This window comes from Amblyomma mixtum, chromosome 10, assembly GCF_055824585.1.
Source record: "Amblyomma mixtum isolate Tamu chromosome 10, ASM5582458v1, whole genome shotgun sequence".
Classification (NCBI taxonomy): domain Eukaryota; kingdom Metazoa; phylum Arthropoda; class Arachnida; order Ixodida; family Ixodidae; genus Amblyomma; species Amblyomma mixtum.
Window position 1 is genome coordinate 25,625,628 of NC_143021.1, and position 17,901 is coordinate 25,643,528.

The 17,901-nt window shown below is 48.8% G+C and overlaps 1 protein-coding gene across 1 annotated transcript in view; it reads left to right on the forward strand.

Moving 5' to 3' along the window:
- The first annotated feature begins 1,954 nt into the window (after positions 1 to 1,954).
- Positions 1,955 to 17,901, forward strand: part of LOC149325418 (uncharacterized) — an 85,891-nt gene continuing 69,944 nt past the window's right edge. The window contains exons 1-2 of the mRNA XM_089563192.1: positions 1,955 to 2,093; positions 6,629 to 6,843. Coding sequence (XP_089419318.1) covers positions 1,955 to 2,093; positions 6,629 to 6,843 — 354 coding nt within the window. The remainder of the gene's footprint in view (positions 2,094 to 6,628; positions 6,844 to 17,901) is intronic.

Consider the following 17,901-nt stretch of genomic DNA (forward strand, 5'->3'; position numbering starts at 1 on the left):
TTTGTGTGTAACCCACTAGCTTGCGTCAGTCCTCTTGTGTCCTGCGATTTTGGAAATAAAAAAGCATTTGTCGTTTAAATGTCTTCTTGTGTATTGTAGTGCAGCAGCCGCGCTCGCTCACTGTGGTGAACTTTGGTGGTGAAAGACGATAGCGATCCTTAGGCGTGAAGCTCGGTCGCAGCCCGAACGAGTGGCCCGAACCTTTGCTGAACGTTACAAAGCGACCTAGGTTCTGCTGAGCCACAACCCCCTCCTATAGTATTAAATACCTGCAATGACTCAGAAAAGGGAACTTGCCAAGTAACTTCTGTAAGCCAAACAATAAAAATGTACATGAATTTGCACAAAGATATTATTCGCATGGACAGTTAATTTTTACATCACATGAAGCTCTACAGAAGATGTAATTTTACGTGTTGTATTATTTACTGACGCTGTTTAGAGTATGCTGACTAATAGTCTTTGTCTATTTTTGCAGGGAACTTACTTAATTGTTTTTGCGTGGGCAAACGTACGTTATCAAATAATGGAGCTATATATTTTTGAGTATAGCGGACGTCTCTAAAAGATGGCGAGTAGTAATTTAGTTTTCTGGAAATAATTTCGGCCCACTAAGCGCCTACTTTTGGAACCAAGTGCCAAGCTCGTGTTGTTCATGAGCGCAGGAGTCTTCTTTTCCTTCTCTTTTGTCCTTATCTCTGTAGTCTTTTAGACGACATACCTCGATAAGGAAACACTCGTCCGCAGCATGCCTTTACGCTACGTGCGGCAGCATGCTGGGATGTTCTCTTTCCCCGTTTCCACAGTCACAGCTTTATGTCTGCATTTCTTCTCAGCCTTCCGTGATTTCTGCATGTCTTTTTCTGATGCACCGCTCGCATGAGAGGTCAGAGCGCCAGATCAGCCTTCTCTGGTTCTTGGAAAGCAGGGGTGATTTGCATGTCGAGAACAAATCAAAATTGTCGGAACCGCTGTTGGCTTCAGCACCTTGCTCTTCATTCCTTTCCTGCAGTTTTCCACTTTGAAACGTAGCGTGCACACAAGAGCACTTGAGCGTTACAAAGCCAATTTATACAAAGATACAAAGCCAATTTATGGCCTTGTATCTGCGGCTTGCTTCGAAATTTTTCGCGGCCCACATTGTGAACGTTTACGTTCGATCCCAGTTCATGGTAAGACATTTCGGGATTTCTTGGAGCATTAGATTTGCAGCATGTGCAGCACGCAATGGTGTGAGGGCATTCTCGAAAAGCCCGTGGAGCATATGGCAGAAATATAACTTACGTGACAACGGATGTATACTATAGAACTTATTGCATAGGAGTTTTTTCGTTTGATGGAAATCTAGGACAGCACAGCACAAGTCCGGCTCTTCGGAAGCGTGGTGCATGACAGCACGTAGCAGCAGCATGGAGTACCACCACATGTGCGATAAAACTCTTTTGAAGTATCGTTTAGCTGCGTTTAGTACGTGGACATTAAAGAGTAGATATAAAAAAGATAACAGAAAGGTAACTATAGTCGGATAGAACACAAGAACGAAGCAACAGGTGTTCTTCCAAGGAGGCCCCGAAGCCATTGGCGTCAACAATTTTTATGAAATCGTAGTTAATCCGTTTGAGCCGTGGTTAATCCTCTTTCAACTGCCTCCGCCTGACGCAGAGTGAGATTGAATTGTTGACAAGCAGCGCGATGGGAAGCGGTGGTACATGGGTTTCGGTTTATGAATGGCACTTCCCATCTTGTTGGGTTCCTTAATTGTTTTGTACATTTGTTCTTTGTTATGCGCATCCAAATAGGGGTCGCATCGCTACTAATAAACACTCGAAAGTTCGCGCACGTTACATGTCTCGTCTTTCTGTTTGTTGTAAGGCCTCGTGGTTAATTACAACAAGCCAACAACTTAAAGGTGCTCTTGTTCTTTTCAGAAGCGCCGCTGCTGCTGTGCCATTTAATGAGCGGGGAGCATTTTTTTCTGACGCAACAGCGTGACAGAAGGCAAAGGTTACGAACCCAGCAGCTGCCGCCGACGGGTATTTGTGATATCTTTATCCTTTTTGCACCTCAGGAAGAAAGCAGTGGTGGCTTCCCAGGTAAGAGCTCTTGCTTGTCATTGTGCATGCGGCTTTCATATCGTCGCAAGTAAATGGTTACCATTTTGCGGCGACGCAGCCACGAAGCCGGGGCACAGCCGTTGTAGCAATTTATATTAAGGGGCAGCCTGTACTGTTTGGGGTTTTATTTTATCTGCCCAAAAGAATCTGAAAGAGCTCTGTGACGCAGGAGTCGTGCTTATTTCGTAGGCAGGCAGTTCATGCAGTCTTTTCTGTTCGTGAGTAGTCCATCATCCTGGCGGGACGACTTGCGGAGGCAGTACAGTCATAATTTTATTCACACGCTACGAATTACTCTTCTTCGGGCAACAATGAAAAAATTAGCGCGCTATGCGCTATACAAAATAGCACGTAACGCCGCAGCTAGGCTCGGCCAGTGGCACTGCTGTGACGTCAGCCGGCACAAAACAGACGAAGCCTGTAGCGCACAGTACGAATATCAAACACGCGATCCAACCATGATCATACTTTCCACAGATCGCAAATTGCGCAGCGCGACTTTGCTGGCAGGAGCGGCTGTAGCCCACGCTGGTGTAGCGACCGCGCTTAATTCCCTTTACTCGTAGAAACTTTCCAGCCGTTGTTTCAAAACTTTTCTGCGCCGACTGTTGATCACTGTACAGGTTCTGCGAGAAGTAAATGGAAGGCGCGACCGCGTGGAAAGATATGTCGCAGTGGTTTGTAACGCAGGCCTTCGCTATCTCGTAAGTCCGGCGATCAGTTTCGGCGATTCCAACGGGTGTTTGTCGCTTTTTGGTTGCAACACAAGGCATTTATTTGATGCTTGCTCCGATAGGTTCGAAGTGCGGTTTGCGCCATTTGAAGCTGGTTGGCAGCTGGCGCGTGGGGCCTTGGCAATCAGCACACGCCATGACGGCCTACTTTGATCTTTTCATTTCATTTATTTTCCTTAAAGGCCCGGTAAGAGGCATTGCATAAGGGGTGGGTATAATATGCGTAGGCGGAAAGTGTTAACACGATAACAACTGAGCATGAAGATTGTCAGCGAAGGTGGCGGAGCACATAATGGCTCCAATATCTCTGGGAAGGTCGTTCCCGTCCGCAATGGTACGGGTGAAAATTAAGGATGCAAAAGTGACCGTGTAGACACGTGGTCGAGAAACTTGGAAAAGATGACAGTGCGATGAGATATGCGGGTTGGCGGGACGATATAGGTCACGCAGGAAAGTGAACTGTGCTAAAGTTTGTAGAATAAGCAAAGGCTGGCGATGCCGCGACGAACTGAGAGGAGTGCTGTAGGTGTTTGCAGCGCACACGAAACACGGACGGACAGTGCTGTGTTTCGTTCCCTTTTCTGTCCGTCCGTGTTTCGTGTGCGCTGCAAACACCTACAGCATGAAAAACCAACTAGCCCAAGAAAAGACGATTCTGAGAGGAGTGATAACCCTGATTTATCTTTCAACGCTGACACACTGATGTTGTAGCTTTCATTCTGCTTCTATCATCGCCCGGTTATCAGCGTCTGGTTGCGATGCGAACAGGAAAAACAAAGAACTGATCGGGTTGCGGTCGGTATCTAACGTGGCCATTTCCGAACCTCTCGATTCTGGCATTGAGCAGAACATTGTTCCTCTCCCGCCAGCAGAAATATGCCGTTCCAGTGGCAAAGCGAGAAAAACGAACGTCAAAGGAAAGACAGGCAAAGCTGTCGCTAAGCGTGAGAGTACGCCTATCTCTGATGGCTACAGGCAGATGAAGTAAAATAGTTCTTGGGCCACGCGTCCCGCTGTTCCCATTTTATTTTACGTTGATAGTGCGTTCACCGTCTTGGGCTTGCTGTCACCAACAACTTTAGCTCTACCAATAATAGAAATAGGGGAAAGTTTGACGCAGAAAAACAATGTTCTGCGCAGTTGCTTGTGAAAGGCGTCATGATAGAGCTGAAGCGGCGCCGCTTTCTTCCCGCATGCAAACAGGTTGCCGCATTTATACCTTGCTTCGTAAGCTAGGCTGGCTGCCGGGTCTACAAGACTAAGGAATGGCACGAGAAACGACTTGAAATATAGGAACTATATCAGTTTCATACACAGCAGCCAAGGCTGCCAAAGCTAGCCCACCCGTTCGCGCAAACTACGTCACACCCGAAAGGTAGTTCGCCATTACATCAATATGAAACCAGGCATATTTTGTTTCCACAAATTTCAAGCTCCTTGATTATCAACTTTGTTCCGGCACCTCGTTTCACCGCTTGCCATATATGCGTTTTGCGACTGATCTAGATTTCGTGAAGAAAACGACCATCTGGTGGTGTGATACCAGGCTGGTAGGGCGAATCGATCGGGCTCCATCCATGTCTGAAAAGTAGTACACACTCAGTGAAAGCTATAGCCAGAAGACCCGAACACTCAGCGCCTTACAGATTCGACCGTTATTCGCAACGCTAGCTATTTGTTTACCGCTCCTTTTTTTCGTCCATGCACTCACCATGGCTTCGAGAGGAACGAATCATCCGTGGGGGAGTAATATGATTTTGCGGGCGCGCTATTTCCGCAGCGATCGCTGCGTTGCCTGCCACAAAGAAACCGTTTATACAAGCACTTATGACGCGTCCCTTTTTAAGCTAAAGGAATGAACTGCTTCCAGTTGTGCACAAGGTAGTAATGTTTTACCGTTCTATTTTCTACTGCAAAATATATTTCTCTGGTAAGTGCTGTGGCACCACGTTCTAGGGGTCTTTTCAATGAAACCTTGAAACTGATGTCGCGTTTGGTGCCTTGTAGGCGACCATGAAGAACATATATGGACTTTGGAATCACTGCTGCTCTTGAGCACGCTCATTTTGAAGCCGGCAAAATGCTTTCAGGGAAAGGCACGCCAATCACCCACTGCAATCTCAGAAGCAGCTGCGCAGCGCTGCATTATTTCCAGATAAATCTGGTTCGATCTCGCGTCACAAAGCGATGAAGCCGTTTGCCGGCGGTTCTCCGCGCAGGCAAATAAACATTACAAAGCTTACATTATATATATTATGGCATCATCGCTTCGCCATCTATTTAAAGAAAAGTTGCTGTGCTGGAAACAGTATCCGGCTGGTGTTCTCGTTCGGCTTTGAAGCACTCTTGTAGTGGTCGGGCGTTATAGAAGGTGACGTGGCGCGGTTGACTAGTCGGTTTTGAGCAATTCTCAGTAGAGACTAGTTGACGTTCCTGATGATACGACTGAACTGATGAACGCGGAGGGCACTGCAACGAAGACAACGCCCTGATTCACAGAAAGGCCGCTCTCCCGAAAATGGTATAACCGCGGACAGGTAGTCTCTTTGCATCCGGTGCATCCGGGGCAAGGTAAGAGGAAAACCCTGACTGGCTTGAAGGTGTTAGTCACGGCTGGTCCAGCAATTTAGATCAATGCATGTAAATATATCTTTATTCCAATAATTTTAACCTGCAATCTAATCTCGTTACAGCGGCCCTCACCTTTTGGTCCGAATATGGTTGGTTTGGTTTATGGGGGTTTAACGTGCCAAAGCGACTAAGGCTATGAGAGACGCCGCAGTGGAGGGCTCCGGAAATTTCGACCACCTGTGGTTCTTTAACGTGCACTGACATCGCAGTACACGGGCCTCTAGAATTTCTCCTCCAAAGAAATTCAACCGCCGCGGCCGGGATCGAACCCGCGTCTTTTGGGTCAGCAGCCGCGCACCATAACCACTGAGCCACCGCGGCGGCAGGTCCGAATATGGCTACGACGGCCGAGAATAAAGGTGTACTGGTGTCCAGCGGTATAATTTCAGAGGCACTGAGTTACTGCTCCACTTTCTACGCGCGGAAACCTTTTTTATTTAAAAAGGAGGAGGAAAACCTTTCATTAGAAAACTATACTGGGCTCGTCTTTTTGAGCGGAGCCCTCGGTCCAGGGCTCTACGTGCCACCGCGATCCTGAACGCCCACAAGAGCGGCTGTCTCTGGCCTTGTGGATTCCTGCCGGTGAGATCAGTCTCATGAAGGGCTCTCAGTCCAGGGCTCTCAGTCCATGACCCCGCTTTCCACCCCTATTTTGTCGGCACGCTCGATGAGCCGGCGACGGTCGGTCAGCTCCGTGCTTGTCAGGGCACCTTCCCAAGAGGAAGGGTTGCGGAGGTTTATAGGCGGGACGCCGCTGGGAGGTATTGTGCAGGCCCAAACGGAATGAAACAGTGTAGGTCAGTATCCTTGGCAAATCGGGCAGAGGGTACGTGAGGAAGAACAAGTGTTTTGGAAATTTTGAAATCTAGAAAAGGTAGAACGCCTTACATGAGGGCATTGTTAATCTGACATATGAATTGCTACAATCCACGAAGCAACCTACGTTTGTCGCCATCCAAAATCCGTAGCGTAATTTAAGTGCCACCATCCGTATGATGGACGGTGGGGAGACGTTTGATTTAGCCACATAATTTAAGTACTACTATACCTTGTGATACGAAAGGCGACACAATCTAGTTTCTTCATAGTGCTGACACTGCTTACTTTTTTCATTTTTTCTACCCCCCCCCCCCCCCCCCCCGCCCCCAGAATCAGGCTACCAATATTTTACAGGCCTTGGAAAAACTACACCATTTCTTTTCTACTTGGACTACGGCCCTTCCACGGCGGGCAAGTTAAGATGGCCCGCCTTCATCAATGATGCTAAGACTCTCTACAGTACGATGACATGTCGAGGATTCGGCATACTCCTTCGATCCTACGCGACCGACGTCTATGCCGACAAGCTCAGAGAGCTTTTTACGGTGAGAACATCGCCTTGGCGACGTGTTTGTCGAAGTTACTGCTTTAATGAACACATTGTCTGTGCGACTTATTCTTCAAAGCTTTTTGCAACATCTTTCGTGTTCATCGCGTTTTCCGCGGACAGAAGTCTTTCTCATATTTTCATCATTCAGGCTACTGCTTTGCATCTTATATAGTGAAAAGTTTTCTCCCATACTTTACGCATTTGAGTCTATAGCACGATTGCAAGAAACTATGTGAGATTAACCATCAAATAAGAAGTATGGGGTCGAGCAAAAGAAAAGAAAATGCCCTCCAATGCCCAGTTTACGGGAAAACACTGCACCTTTCTTCTGCTCTGGTGAGTCGAGAGGAAGAAGGGAATGTGACAGCAATTTCTTCTTGCATTGAAGGAAAAATCTGGCACGAAATATTAACCGAGCACAGATCCCACGCAGCAAGTCAAGAAGGCGATACAAATTATGATCAAAATTACAACGCAGTTTTCTACAATACGTGTAAGCCACCGTAAGCAACAAATATCGAGTCAGAAAACTGCATGTGAAAACTGGGAAATTGATGTGAAAACTAGGCAATAGTTTTCTTATTCGGATGCAATTTCTGCTAATACAGGCGTGAATGCATGACCTCAAATGCAATTAAAATGTGCACAGCAGCCGTGGGTTTATAAACAAGCGGAAAGTACACCCGTTAGAGTCTGCTTTCAAAGGAAATAACCAAGTGAGAAAACTGCCTTAGCATGCGGGTAATACTTTTCCTAGATATGAAGCTTGCCTACCTGTGTGATTCTAGAGGAATAGCTTAGCCTTGGTGAAGGCCGCAGACCTGCGTGTCGCGGTTTTTCCTAGAAGGAGCCTATCATTTACTGATCTTTAGCAGTGGACTCAGAGCTGAAATTGTTACGGCAGGAACATACTCCATTCGTAATATACCATATCAACACTTTTTGTCATCAAAAAGAAAAGGGAACGAAAAACCGCGACTTACAGCACAACTAGGTTTAATTACGCCAGCAGGCATATGTCTGAATCCATGTGCGCAAGAATAATCAGATACGAATAGTGGAAGCGAGAAGGAAGAAAATAAACTGCAGGGAAAATAACTAGGCAAAAAAATTCAGAAAACCGTACAACATTGCTTAAATACTTACTCTTAGTCAGGTAGAAACTGCTTTTTCTTAACTTTTATGACAGAGAGAGCGAAAAAGCTTTATTGTATGAAAGGATTTCGGGGCACTCAACTGCATTGCTACAAAACCGCACTACACTCATGTGTTCATGTTTCTAAGGTCCATGAAACTGGCAGCCCGGTCGGTGGCGATTGTCTGCATGACCGCGTCCTAAGAGCGCAGAAGGTTCTTCCAGTTATCCCAGGTCTTGAGGTTCTCTAGGTCCCGAAGGGCAGGGTCCGCAGTGAAGAAGGAGAGTTTGTGGAGGAAAGAGGCGAAGAATTCTGGGCATAGGACGCAAGCAATAGTCGGTAAGGAGGGATTAGAGTAGGCCAGGGTAAGGGGTGAGTGGAGAGTGTGTCGGTAGTCTGCGCCAGTGTGTTGCGCGTTTGATATCCAGGGAGGGGTGGGGTAGAGATGGCGCGAGCCTCTGTAGGCATATGTCATCTCGCTGAATGCGTGCATGCGCTGCGTGATTGAATCCCCGATCCGATGCCTCCTGAGCCCGGTTTAAAGAATCTCGGGCTAAAAGGTTGGCGGTCTGGTTTCCGGGATTCCATGACAGCGCAGGCACCCATATCAGCTGCACTTGGCGCGGGGGGGGGGGGGGGGGAGGGGGGAGGGGGCGGAAGGGGTGCATCGGGCGAGCCCAGTATGCCAACCGCAGGAACATGGACTGTGCCTCGAGCAAAATTTAGAATCGCAGGTTTGGAGTAACATAAACTGTACCGGACTTCCGTGCGTGTGATGACAATTGCAGTAACGGCTTCCTCTGCAGCCTCTAGGAAGAAGTAGTGTGAGGAGGGTGGATCTGAATGTCAGTATTGTCAGTTCTCTTCTTCCCTGCGCACCACAGCGACAGCAGCAGTGGTGCGCAGGGAGGAAGAGAACTGACAATATCGACGTGCAGATGGCTGAAGCTGGCGTCCAAGGACGGGACTGTGCCAAGAGAAGATCTGTGTGTCCGTGCACCTTGCAGCTGACAGCTGGGGCACGGGCGCGACCAGCAGGGAATGTCGACGCAGATGCAAGGCCGGACGTAACGAGATGTGACAAGGCGTTGGGTGACGTGAATGCGAGGATGGGCGAAAGAATGGAGGGTGTATCGATATGTAGCGGGTTTTACTGTGTTTGTCTGGCAGTACACTGGCTAGAGCAACGGGATATAACTGGAAGTGCAACGCAATATATGTCCTTGGTGGAGGGGGTTGGGGCCCAGGGTATCTGTTACAGCCGGCGTCATTGCTTCGGGCGGACGCGGTTGTTGTGATGCAAGTATGTTCTTCCAATCTTTCGTCACATTTTTCATCTCTCCTTTGTCTGCACGTGGCAGTGACTGTGGCTCAGCTCGAACCAGTGCGCAGGCCCGTGTACTTTCATTTTCATCCTTCCTTCATTCGCAACAACAACATAAATTAAATGTGGGGAGACAACGGGGGGATAGCTATCTGCTTTCAAAACCGGCGTCGTCGCTAAGGCGGACGCGGTTGTGTTACGTGCTTCTCCCGATCTTCCCTATCACGCCTCTTTTAATTCCCCCTTTCTGCACATGGCAGTGATTAAGGCCTAGCAAGAGCCAGTGGTCAGGCCCGTGCATTCTTCCTTCAGGTGCTACAACAGCACATAAAGGTTTTAGAGGGAAAGCCTTTAATGCCTCATCGTTGTCGGCAGAAGGTTGTCAGCAGATGGTTGTCAGACCAGAAAAAAAAATCTTTCTGCACGACGACGGGAATCGAGCCACCATCCTTCTGTTCCGCAGCTTAGCGTGCAATAATGGCTACGCTACTTCCTGCCAACGCATATGTAGTTCTCCTTGTCTAGGACGCTGGAGAGTGTTTGTAGAAAACCGTCGAATGAGACTGATGTCTCCCAAACGCCCTCCAGTGTCTCCAGCATTTAAGATTCAGAAATAATTGTGTACTTAGCATCTTAACCACACATCAGTGACACAAGCAGCAACACCGCGCTAAAGGGTTTCGCCTCACCGCACTTTAGGTGAGCAAAGTGCCCCCTGAATTTTTTTCCATTTTCAGTCGCAGCGTCAGAGTCTTGTTATTTGAAACATGGCGTGAGAAATGGGGTGCAGCCTGAGATAGACGTAGTGACCCAATCACGCCTCAACTTGTGAATGGTGCGCCATAGCCGCAACGCTGGAACAACGCACGATCGACACCATTCTGCCTCCTGGTCCGCTCGTCCTATCGGACAACGCAGCGGAGCATTGGAACAAATTCAAGCTGCGCAACGGCCTACATTTCAAGGCAACAGGCAAGGAATGCATGGGTGCGGGAAAGGCTGCCTTATTTGTGCACACAGCTGGTCAAAGGGCCATCGGCGTATTCAGCACTTTCACCTCACGTCAATGCAGCACGAGGATCACGCAGCGATCGTTAATCGTTCAGAAATTCCAAGACTACTGCACACCGCAGCAGACCAGTCCTTTGAGAGGTACGGTTTTCGTTCCCGAATCCAGTAAGAGGGTGAACCGTTTGAACAATTCCTGCGTGATCCACAGATAAAAGCGGAAACTGGCAATTTTGGAAGCCTAAGAGACTCGCTCATACGATACCAGCTAGTATATGGAACAAAGAATGAGAAGGTGAGGGCTCGACTTCTCGGAGAGAAAAATTCTGCCTTTTAGAGGCAATAGACTTTCCAAAGCAGCCGAGCTGGAAACTAGTTAGAGGCTCGTCTGGAAAAAGAAGAGCAAGCAGCAAAAGTGTGCGGTGTCGAGAAACGCGTTCGAGGCGCGCGAGTGGCGTGCAGTAAAGGCACGTTCGAGCAATGCGTTAAACCCCCTGCTCGTCGTTGCACTGTGGGAACAAAATTCGCGCACCAAGATGTCCGGCGTGCACAAACTGCGGAAAGTACAATCATTTTGCGTTTGTTTCAAGGTGAAATACACAGGCGGAGTTGACCGTTTTAGTGAAGCGTACGAGGAAGAAGCGCGCTCGAGAAGTTAGTCGAGAATCAGTGGCGTTGAATGAGATACGGCACATGACTGGTTAACCGACGCTACAGTGGTAGGACGAACAGTTACATTCAAGAATGACACTGGAGCTCAAGCAAATTTACTGCGACATTCTCTACTAGAGAAACTACGCTGTCCGGCGAATATAAGCCCACGCAAGATGCTCTCGACTAGCTACGAAGGAAATGACATTCAACACTTCGGCACTGTTTCTTTACCAATCTCATTTGGCGACATACTTTACAGGCAAACTTTTTTATTGTGAGAAAAGGCAAGCAGGCACTACTGAGACTCTCGACGTGTGCGTATCGGTCTTGTCTCTCGCAATGACGTGATTCGAATGGAGATAAGTCTCAAGAATCAGATCGCCGCAGAATTTCCGGACTTCAGGGTTTTAGGAACTTGGATGATGTGTCAAGCGTCTTTACTCCATCAAGATCAAGTAAACCGCGGAAGACAAGCTGCCCTGCGTGAGAAACTGCAAGGCTTGGAAATCGGGCGCATCATTGTGAATATGACGGAGCCCGAGGACTTTTTCGTGAATCCGCTTGTTATTGTTGAAAAGAAGAGCGATGGCATTCGCTTCTTCGTCGACCCGCTTTGTATCAACGAAAACATCAACCGCGGCAGGTACGAATTTCCTAGAAGAGAAGACATCGAAGCAGAGTTGCCTGATGCAACTTATTTCAGCAAGCTTGACGCATATCTCGATTTTTATTAGATACCATTAGAGGAACAATCATACAAAATATGCAACTTCAACACTGCGTACGTGCGGTACAGGTTCCCGAGATTTCGATTTGGCTTAAGCTCTACAACAGAACTATTTCAATATGGAATCGGTCAAACACTGGTTGGGCTGCCCGGTGTGAGAGTGTACAAAGACGATTTATTGATATGGGGCGCAACACAGACCGAACACGACGGTTGTTTCAGGGTAGTGCTTAAGGCGATTCGCGAAGATGGATGCACCCACAACACAGAAAAGTGTATCTCTGGTGCCTGAAAAATCAAAATCCTTGGAGACATAATCAAAAGGGGAGGAAATAAGCCAGATTATTATCTCATTCAGTGTGTTGTCAACTTTCCAACCCCGTCGTCTAAGCACGATGACCAAAGGTTCTTGGGAGCAGTGAGTTACTTCAGCAAGTACATACCCTGTTTGTCGGGAAAAAATTGGCTGTGGTTTAGCTAAAGCAACAGGACGCCGTGCCTCGAGTCTTCGTGCAGCTTCTTCCTCGGCACGTCGTCTACGCTTCGTCTCATTCCAACGCTCTTGATAACTCGAACTGGCCTCTTCCGAGGCTGCCAAAGAGTCCCTCGGAGACGTGGGATGACTGGCAGAATAATTATCACGGCGCTTCTCGAGTCGTGCGGCGCGGTCTTCTGCCGTCTCTTGAGCGCGTTCTGTTGTTGTTGCCTGTCTTTCGCGCCCTCCATGACGACAAGATCGCAGAGTCAGTCATCACCACTGACGCAGTCGCTTTTTGGACGTTGCAACCTCCCTAGCCGGCAAGACACCGTCATTAGCTGCGAAACCCAGCGCCTGTGCGAGGGTGGTGCCCTCTGGGTGTGTAGGCGACAGGCGGCAGCGGTGCGGCGCCATCTGTTGAATCGCAGCTGAAGTGGTTTCTAGGCGACAGCGGCTCAAGGTCGTTTGGTAGCCGCACCGCCGCGAGCATACGCAACGAGCCGAGCTGGGCTCCAGTAGTGTTGCTTTCGCAACAGAAACGAAAAGGTGGGCTGAATTAAATCCTGCAAGACAAGTGCTTCGAGTGGAACAGCGCTCATGAAAAAGAGTGGAGGAGCATGCGTCTGTTGATGACAACACCAGTCCTGACGGTATTTGACTCGCGAAAGCCAATCAAGATTAGCACCGATGCATCGAGCAGAGCTTTGTGAGCCGCACTATCGCAAAGACATAAGGACTGGCGACCGGAGGCATATGCTTCACGTGCGCTCACTGAGGCCGAAACCAGATACGCCCAGACAGAAAAAGAGACACTTGGAATCACCTTTGGATGTGAATGAATTTCAGAGGTTAAAGTTGACACTAAGATAACTGTGAAACTGATCCACCGTTGTTGGCGATTGCAAAGAAAAACATCGCCGAAATACCGCCTCGTTTTTAGCAATTTTTTTGCAAATGATGTGATTTCAAGATTACTTGCACTTCATGCCTGGGAAACAGCTGCTACTATACGATGTTATATACCGTATAGCTACCCCCTTCAGTGTTTCGCGTACCGAAGGGGAAGGAGTTAATAGACATGTGACAAAAATACTGGCAAGCATCGCAAGTGAAAACACAAAGCAAAGATTGCATAAAAAAACGCAGAACGATCCAGAAGTGCAGGAAATAATAAGCGGTTTACCTAGGTAAATAATCTTTCCCTTACGTCAGTCTCCAATCAGAGTTGTCCTACATTGATGGAATATTAATAATAGGCAGCAAAGTGTTAATCCCCAGACGAATGCGTACGTAAATGCTGGAACGCCTGCATGAAGGATATCGCGGCATAAATAAAAAACAAGGGCAGGGCTGGCCCGGATGTAGAAAAAGCAAGGACATGATTTCGAAATGCAGAACATGCTGCCCTTTCGCCTACCGTGAACCAAAGAGCGAGTCATCAGGAGCCCTGCAGCGCTCTTCTCAGGGGAAATAATTGCTATCGATCTCTGTTACCATGCAGGAGCTTCGTGCCTATTCGTCTACGATGCGTACTCAGTTTACCCTGAGGTGGAACGCCTAGCGCAGAACTCTAGTGAAAGCGTAACTAGGAAGCTCGAAATGATTTTTCTCGACAAGGCATTCCGCAAGATGTGCATAGCGATGGTGGTCTGCAGTTCAGCTGAAGTGCCTTTCGCGACTTTACCCAATTACTAGATTTCAAGCACATCGTCTCCAGCACGAGATTTCCCCTTGCCGAAAAAGGAGCTCAGATCGTAAAGCTTCTCCTTAAGAAGACCAGAGATGCTCTAGGACCGTTCTGGATAGCCGTTCTGAACTATTAGTTGTTTACCGCCTTTCTAAGGTGGTCAGAGCCCAGCTGATCTATTTATGGGAGGACGACTGCTGCGCCGTCTCCCTGATTTTCAGGTCCAGCCAGCAGCTGGAGGTCAAAAAATACATACAAAACCTATGCCAGCCACTTCACATCTAGTCCTTTCAAGGAGAGATGCGGAACGAATTCTGGACCACCCTGGATGGACAAAAAAGGCAGCAGCTCAAAATTAGTAGCTGCGCGATCCTATCTTCTTAGAACAGAAGACGGAAACACCCTACGACGCAACCAGCAAAACATCCGGAAAAGAAGAGAATATCGGCCAAGAGACGCGAGCGTAGGGTATGAAGACCGGAATCAATTCCGAGGTATTACTCGCGCACTACACCCAAATTCGACAGGGCATTGACGTAGTGGTGAAGACGGCAAAACTGCGACAGCACGGTGGCCAGCTTCAGCGCACAACTCACCAAAAGCAAGCATTTCACATGAGCCGATGACACAGGCCAAATCAGATGAGCATGATGACTAGAACCAGTCAAGTCAACATGCACCCGATGCTGCTGATGGCTTCGGTAATCTGCGCAGGTCTGCTCTCATCAGGCGGGCGCCATCTAGGCTTACGTACTCTCAAGTCATTCAGCAATTATCCTAGTCTTTCTTTTATGTGTGTGTTTGCCTCTACTCTCCCCTGCTCTCCCATGTCGTCTGTTTTCCTTGCAGACGGCAAAATGTATCGGTATGTAGCGAGTTAAGCTGTGGTCTTCTGGCTGCACTGGCGAGACCCACAGGGTATGAGAAAGCGGAACGCAATAAATGTGGTTCTTCTCATGCCAGTCACAGTGCCAGTGTCTTGTTATTCGAAGCAGAGGGCATTAAACACGGTTCGGCGGTATGGTCGAGGCATGTACAGGCGAGGGTAAACAGTCGACATCACGAATGAGGGGAGAGGCGCAGTCAGGGAGCAAGATTTCGTCCAGCAGCAGATAGGAGTCGCTCGTGCCAAGCCACTGTACCTCGTCATCGGCTCTTTTACCAGCGGCCATAGCCGTGAATTCGATCGCTGGATGACCATGGTGCGTTCAGCACGAGAAAGAGCGTAGGCAAATGCGTTCGACTTGTAGTGGACGTGACCAATGTTGCTGGTAAATTCGGAAATGTAGGGGAGCTGTCTGATTTCGCCAGAATCACAGGAGGTACTGCTGGGATCAAGCGAGGACGTCAATGCTTTGTGGTCAGTCAGGATTTGGAAGGTGCGTCTCTCGGTAAAACGGCGTAAGTGGTTCACGGCCAAATATATTGATAATTCTGTAGCGGCGTTCAGAGGCCGCAAGTTGCGTGGAACAGCACTCGATTGGCTGCCAAGTTCCAGCGGCGAACTGTTGCAAGGCCGCACCGACAGCAGTGTCCGATGCGTCAACCATGACGGACGAGGGTGCGTCACAGTTGAGATGTACCATGACCGCCCCGCTTGCAATGGTGTCTTGTATGCTGCCGAACGCGCGATTAGGGGTATCGGCCCAAGCGATCAGAGTGGTTGCTTTGGTGTGGCCCGAGAGGAGGTCGTAGAGAGGCAGCAATATGGCGGCGCAGTTAATAGTTAACGAGGCAAAGAAATTCGCACAGCTGCCAGGTGGCGGTGGGCCGAGCAAATTGAATGAAGGCGCTGACACGGGCAGTTAGCAAATAAATTCCATGGAGCTGACACGATGACCGAGAAAATCCAACTCTGCTACACCGAACTCGCTTTTAGTAATCGTTGACGACCAGACCAAAGCGGCTGGGCCTTGGGAGCACTTGACGCATGTCAAGTGCTTTGGGCCTCTGCCGTGGGGCTCAAAACGAGGATGTCAAGATTAGCGAAGAACCCCGTCAAATCTTCCTAAACAAAGCGCTGAAAGTGCCCCGCATTGCGAACACGGTAAGTCATCCTCAGATATCCAAACAAGCCAAAAGGCGTATAATGGCGGTCTTCGCAGTTTCGGAGAGATCCACAAAAAAATTACGAGGAACTTTAGCGGCTAAAGTGGTGAAAGGCGAAAGCCTGAGTGATGCATTCTGCTACGCGATTGTTCACTTCACATTTTGTTGGTGCATTAATTAACTGCCAATTAATGACGCTTAAGCTTCGCCTTTAGGAGTGGAACGCGACAGCGTGTTGTAGCGCTGCCAGGGAGTCCACCGAACGCCACCACTCGTTCGGCGCGATGCTTTACCCTTTGAACGCAACGCTTTTTAAGGAAAGGAAATGGGGCTGTAATTCTCTGTCGTCTCGGTGGACACCTGAGCCGCACGGTACAGGAAGGGAGGAAGTGTGAGTGAAAGAAGAAAGAGGGGCCGTAGTGAAGGAAATGAAAATTGTATTTGAGGAAAGGAAATTACGCATTAGCTGTCTCACATATCTCAGTAGATCTCACTAGTCGAAAATTGTATTTGAGGAAAGGAAGTTGCGCAGTAACTGTCTCACATATTTCGGTAGACACCCGTCAAAATTCGCGCGTGGTGACGTCACGACAATTTGGGCCAATCTGAAACGCGGACAAATACGGCTTGCTCGTCGGTAAATTGCTTTTTGAGGAAAGGAAATTATCTGTCTCTCGTATCTCGGTAGACGCCTAAACCTCGCCATAACGGGAAGGGAGGAAGATGGGAGTGAACGAAGACACCGTATTCACTAGACGCACCTTTGTTCATTCCAAACCATCGAGCTGGCATGGCGGTGTGGTAGCGTACTCGACTCGCACTCCGGAGACCGGGGTTCGATTCCCAAGCTCGACCAATTTCTTACTCGGTTTTATTTATTTATCTGGTCTGACTAGAAAGGTTAGACTAATTGGTTAAGTAAGCAATTAACTAAACGCAGTCAAACTTACTTGGAGCATCACTATACGATCCCTTTAATTGGGTGCATGATTAGTAACCAAAGTACAATTGGCCCCGTTTGAAATTCGCGCACTGTGACGTCACGACCGTTTCGACCAACTGAAAAGCGTGACATTTTCTGTCGACAACTGCTGCTTACAACGATGAGGCATTAAAGGCTTTCGCCTTAAAATTTGGTGATATGCTTCCACAGAACCGACTTTGCCGAAGATGGTGCAGCAATGAAGGGCCGATATAAAATCCTGTATGTGGAGCATTAGGCAGGAGTCAGGGACTGTGGCTTTGTTAAGAGCATGGTCATGGCCGTACGGGCACCGATCGACAATATTTTTGGGCACCATATGGAGGGACGATGCCCAAGCACTGGAGGAGTGACGGTAGAAGGCAAGGTCCCGCATACGCTCAAATTCTTGTTTGGTGACAGCGAGGCGATCCGGTGTGAGGCGACGAGCGCGAGCAAACACGAGAAGCCCAGTGGTCAGTGTGATTGGTCACGCTGTTAGCGACCGGCACTTGAAAGGACGGTGCTCAGAAGGCATCTGGAAAGTCTGCAAGTACGTCGGAGTAAGAGTCGGGATTGGTGCTGCGCGCCTGGAGGAGCCATAGGGGTGGAGCGCGGCAGGACTTGGTCTGCCAACGTCGTTTTAGAATCCAGGATGCGGTTTTGCCAAATGTCAGCTACGAGCCTGTAGTGCCGTAGGAAGTCGGCGCCAATGATTGGGGAGCACACGTCTGCGATGACAAATACCGAGCTAAAGGTACGTCGGAGCCCGATGTCAAAAGTCACTGACTTCTGACCATATGTCCAACGGATCGACCATTTGTCCATACCGACGACCCGTTTATTGGGTCAGAGGAGGGTAGTCTGAGGTACAGCGATCCTCGGCCACCGCCGGGGGAAGGACAGATCTCGGCGCAAGTGCCTATGATGTAGTGGACCTTGGTAACAGGGTCGGTGACGTAGAAGAGGCGACTGTATTTGGGGCCGAGAACATCAGTCGCATTGAGTATGCGGCCGGACCGCTTTCCG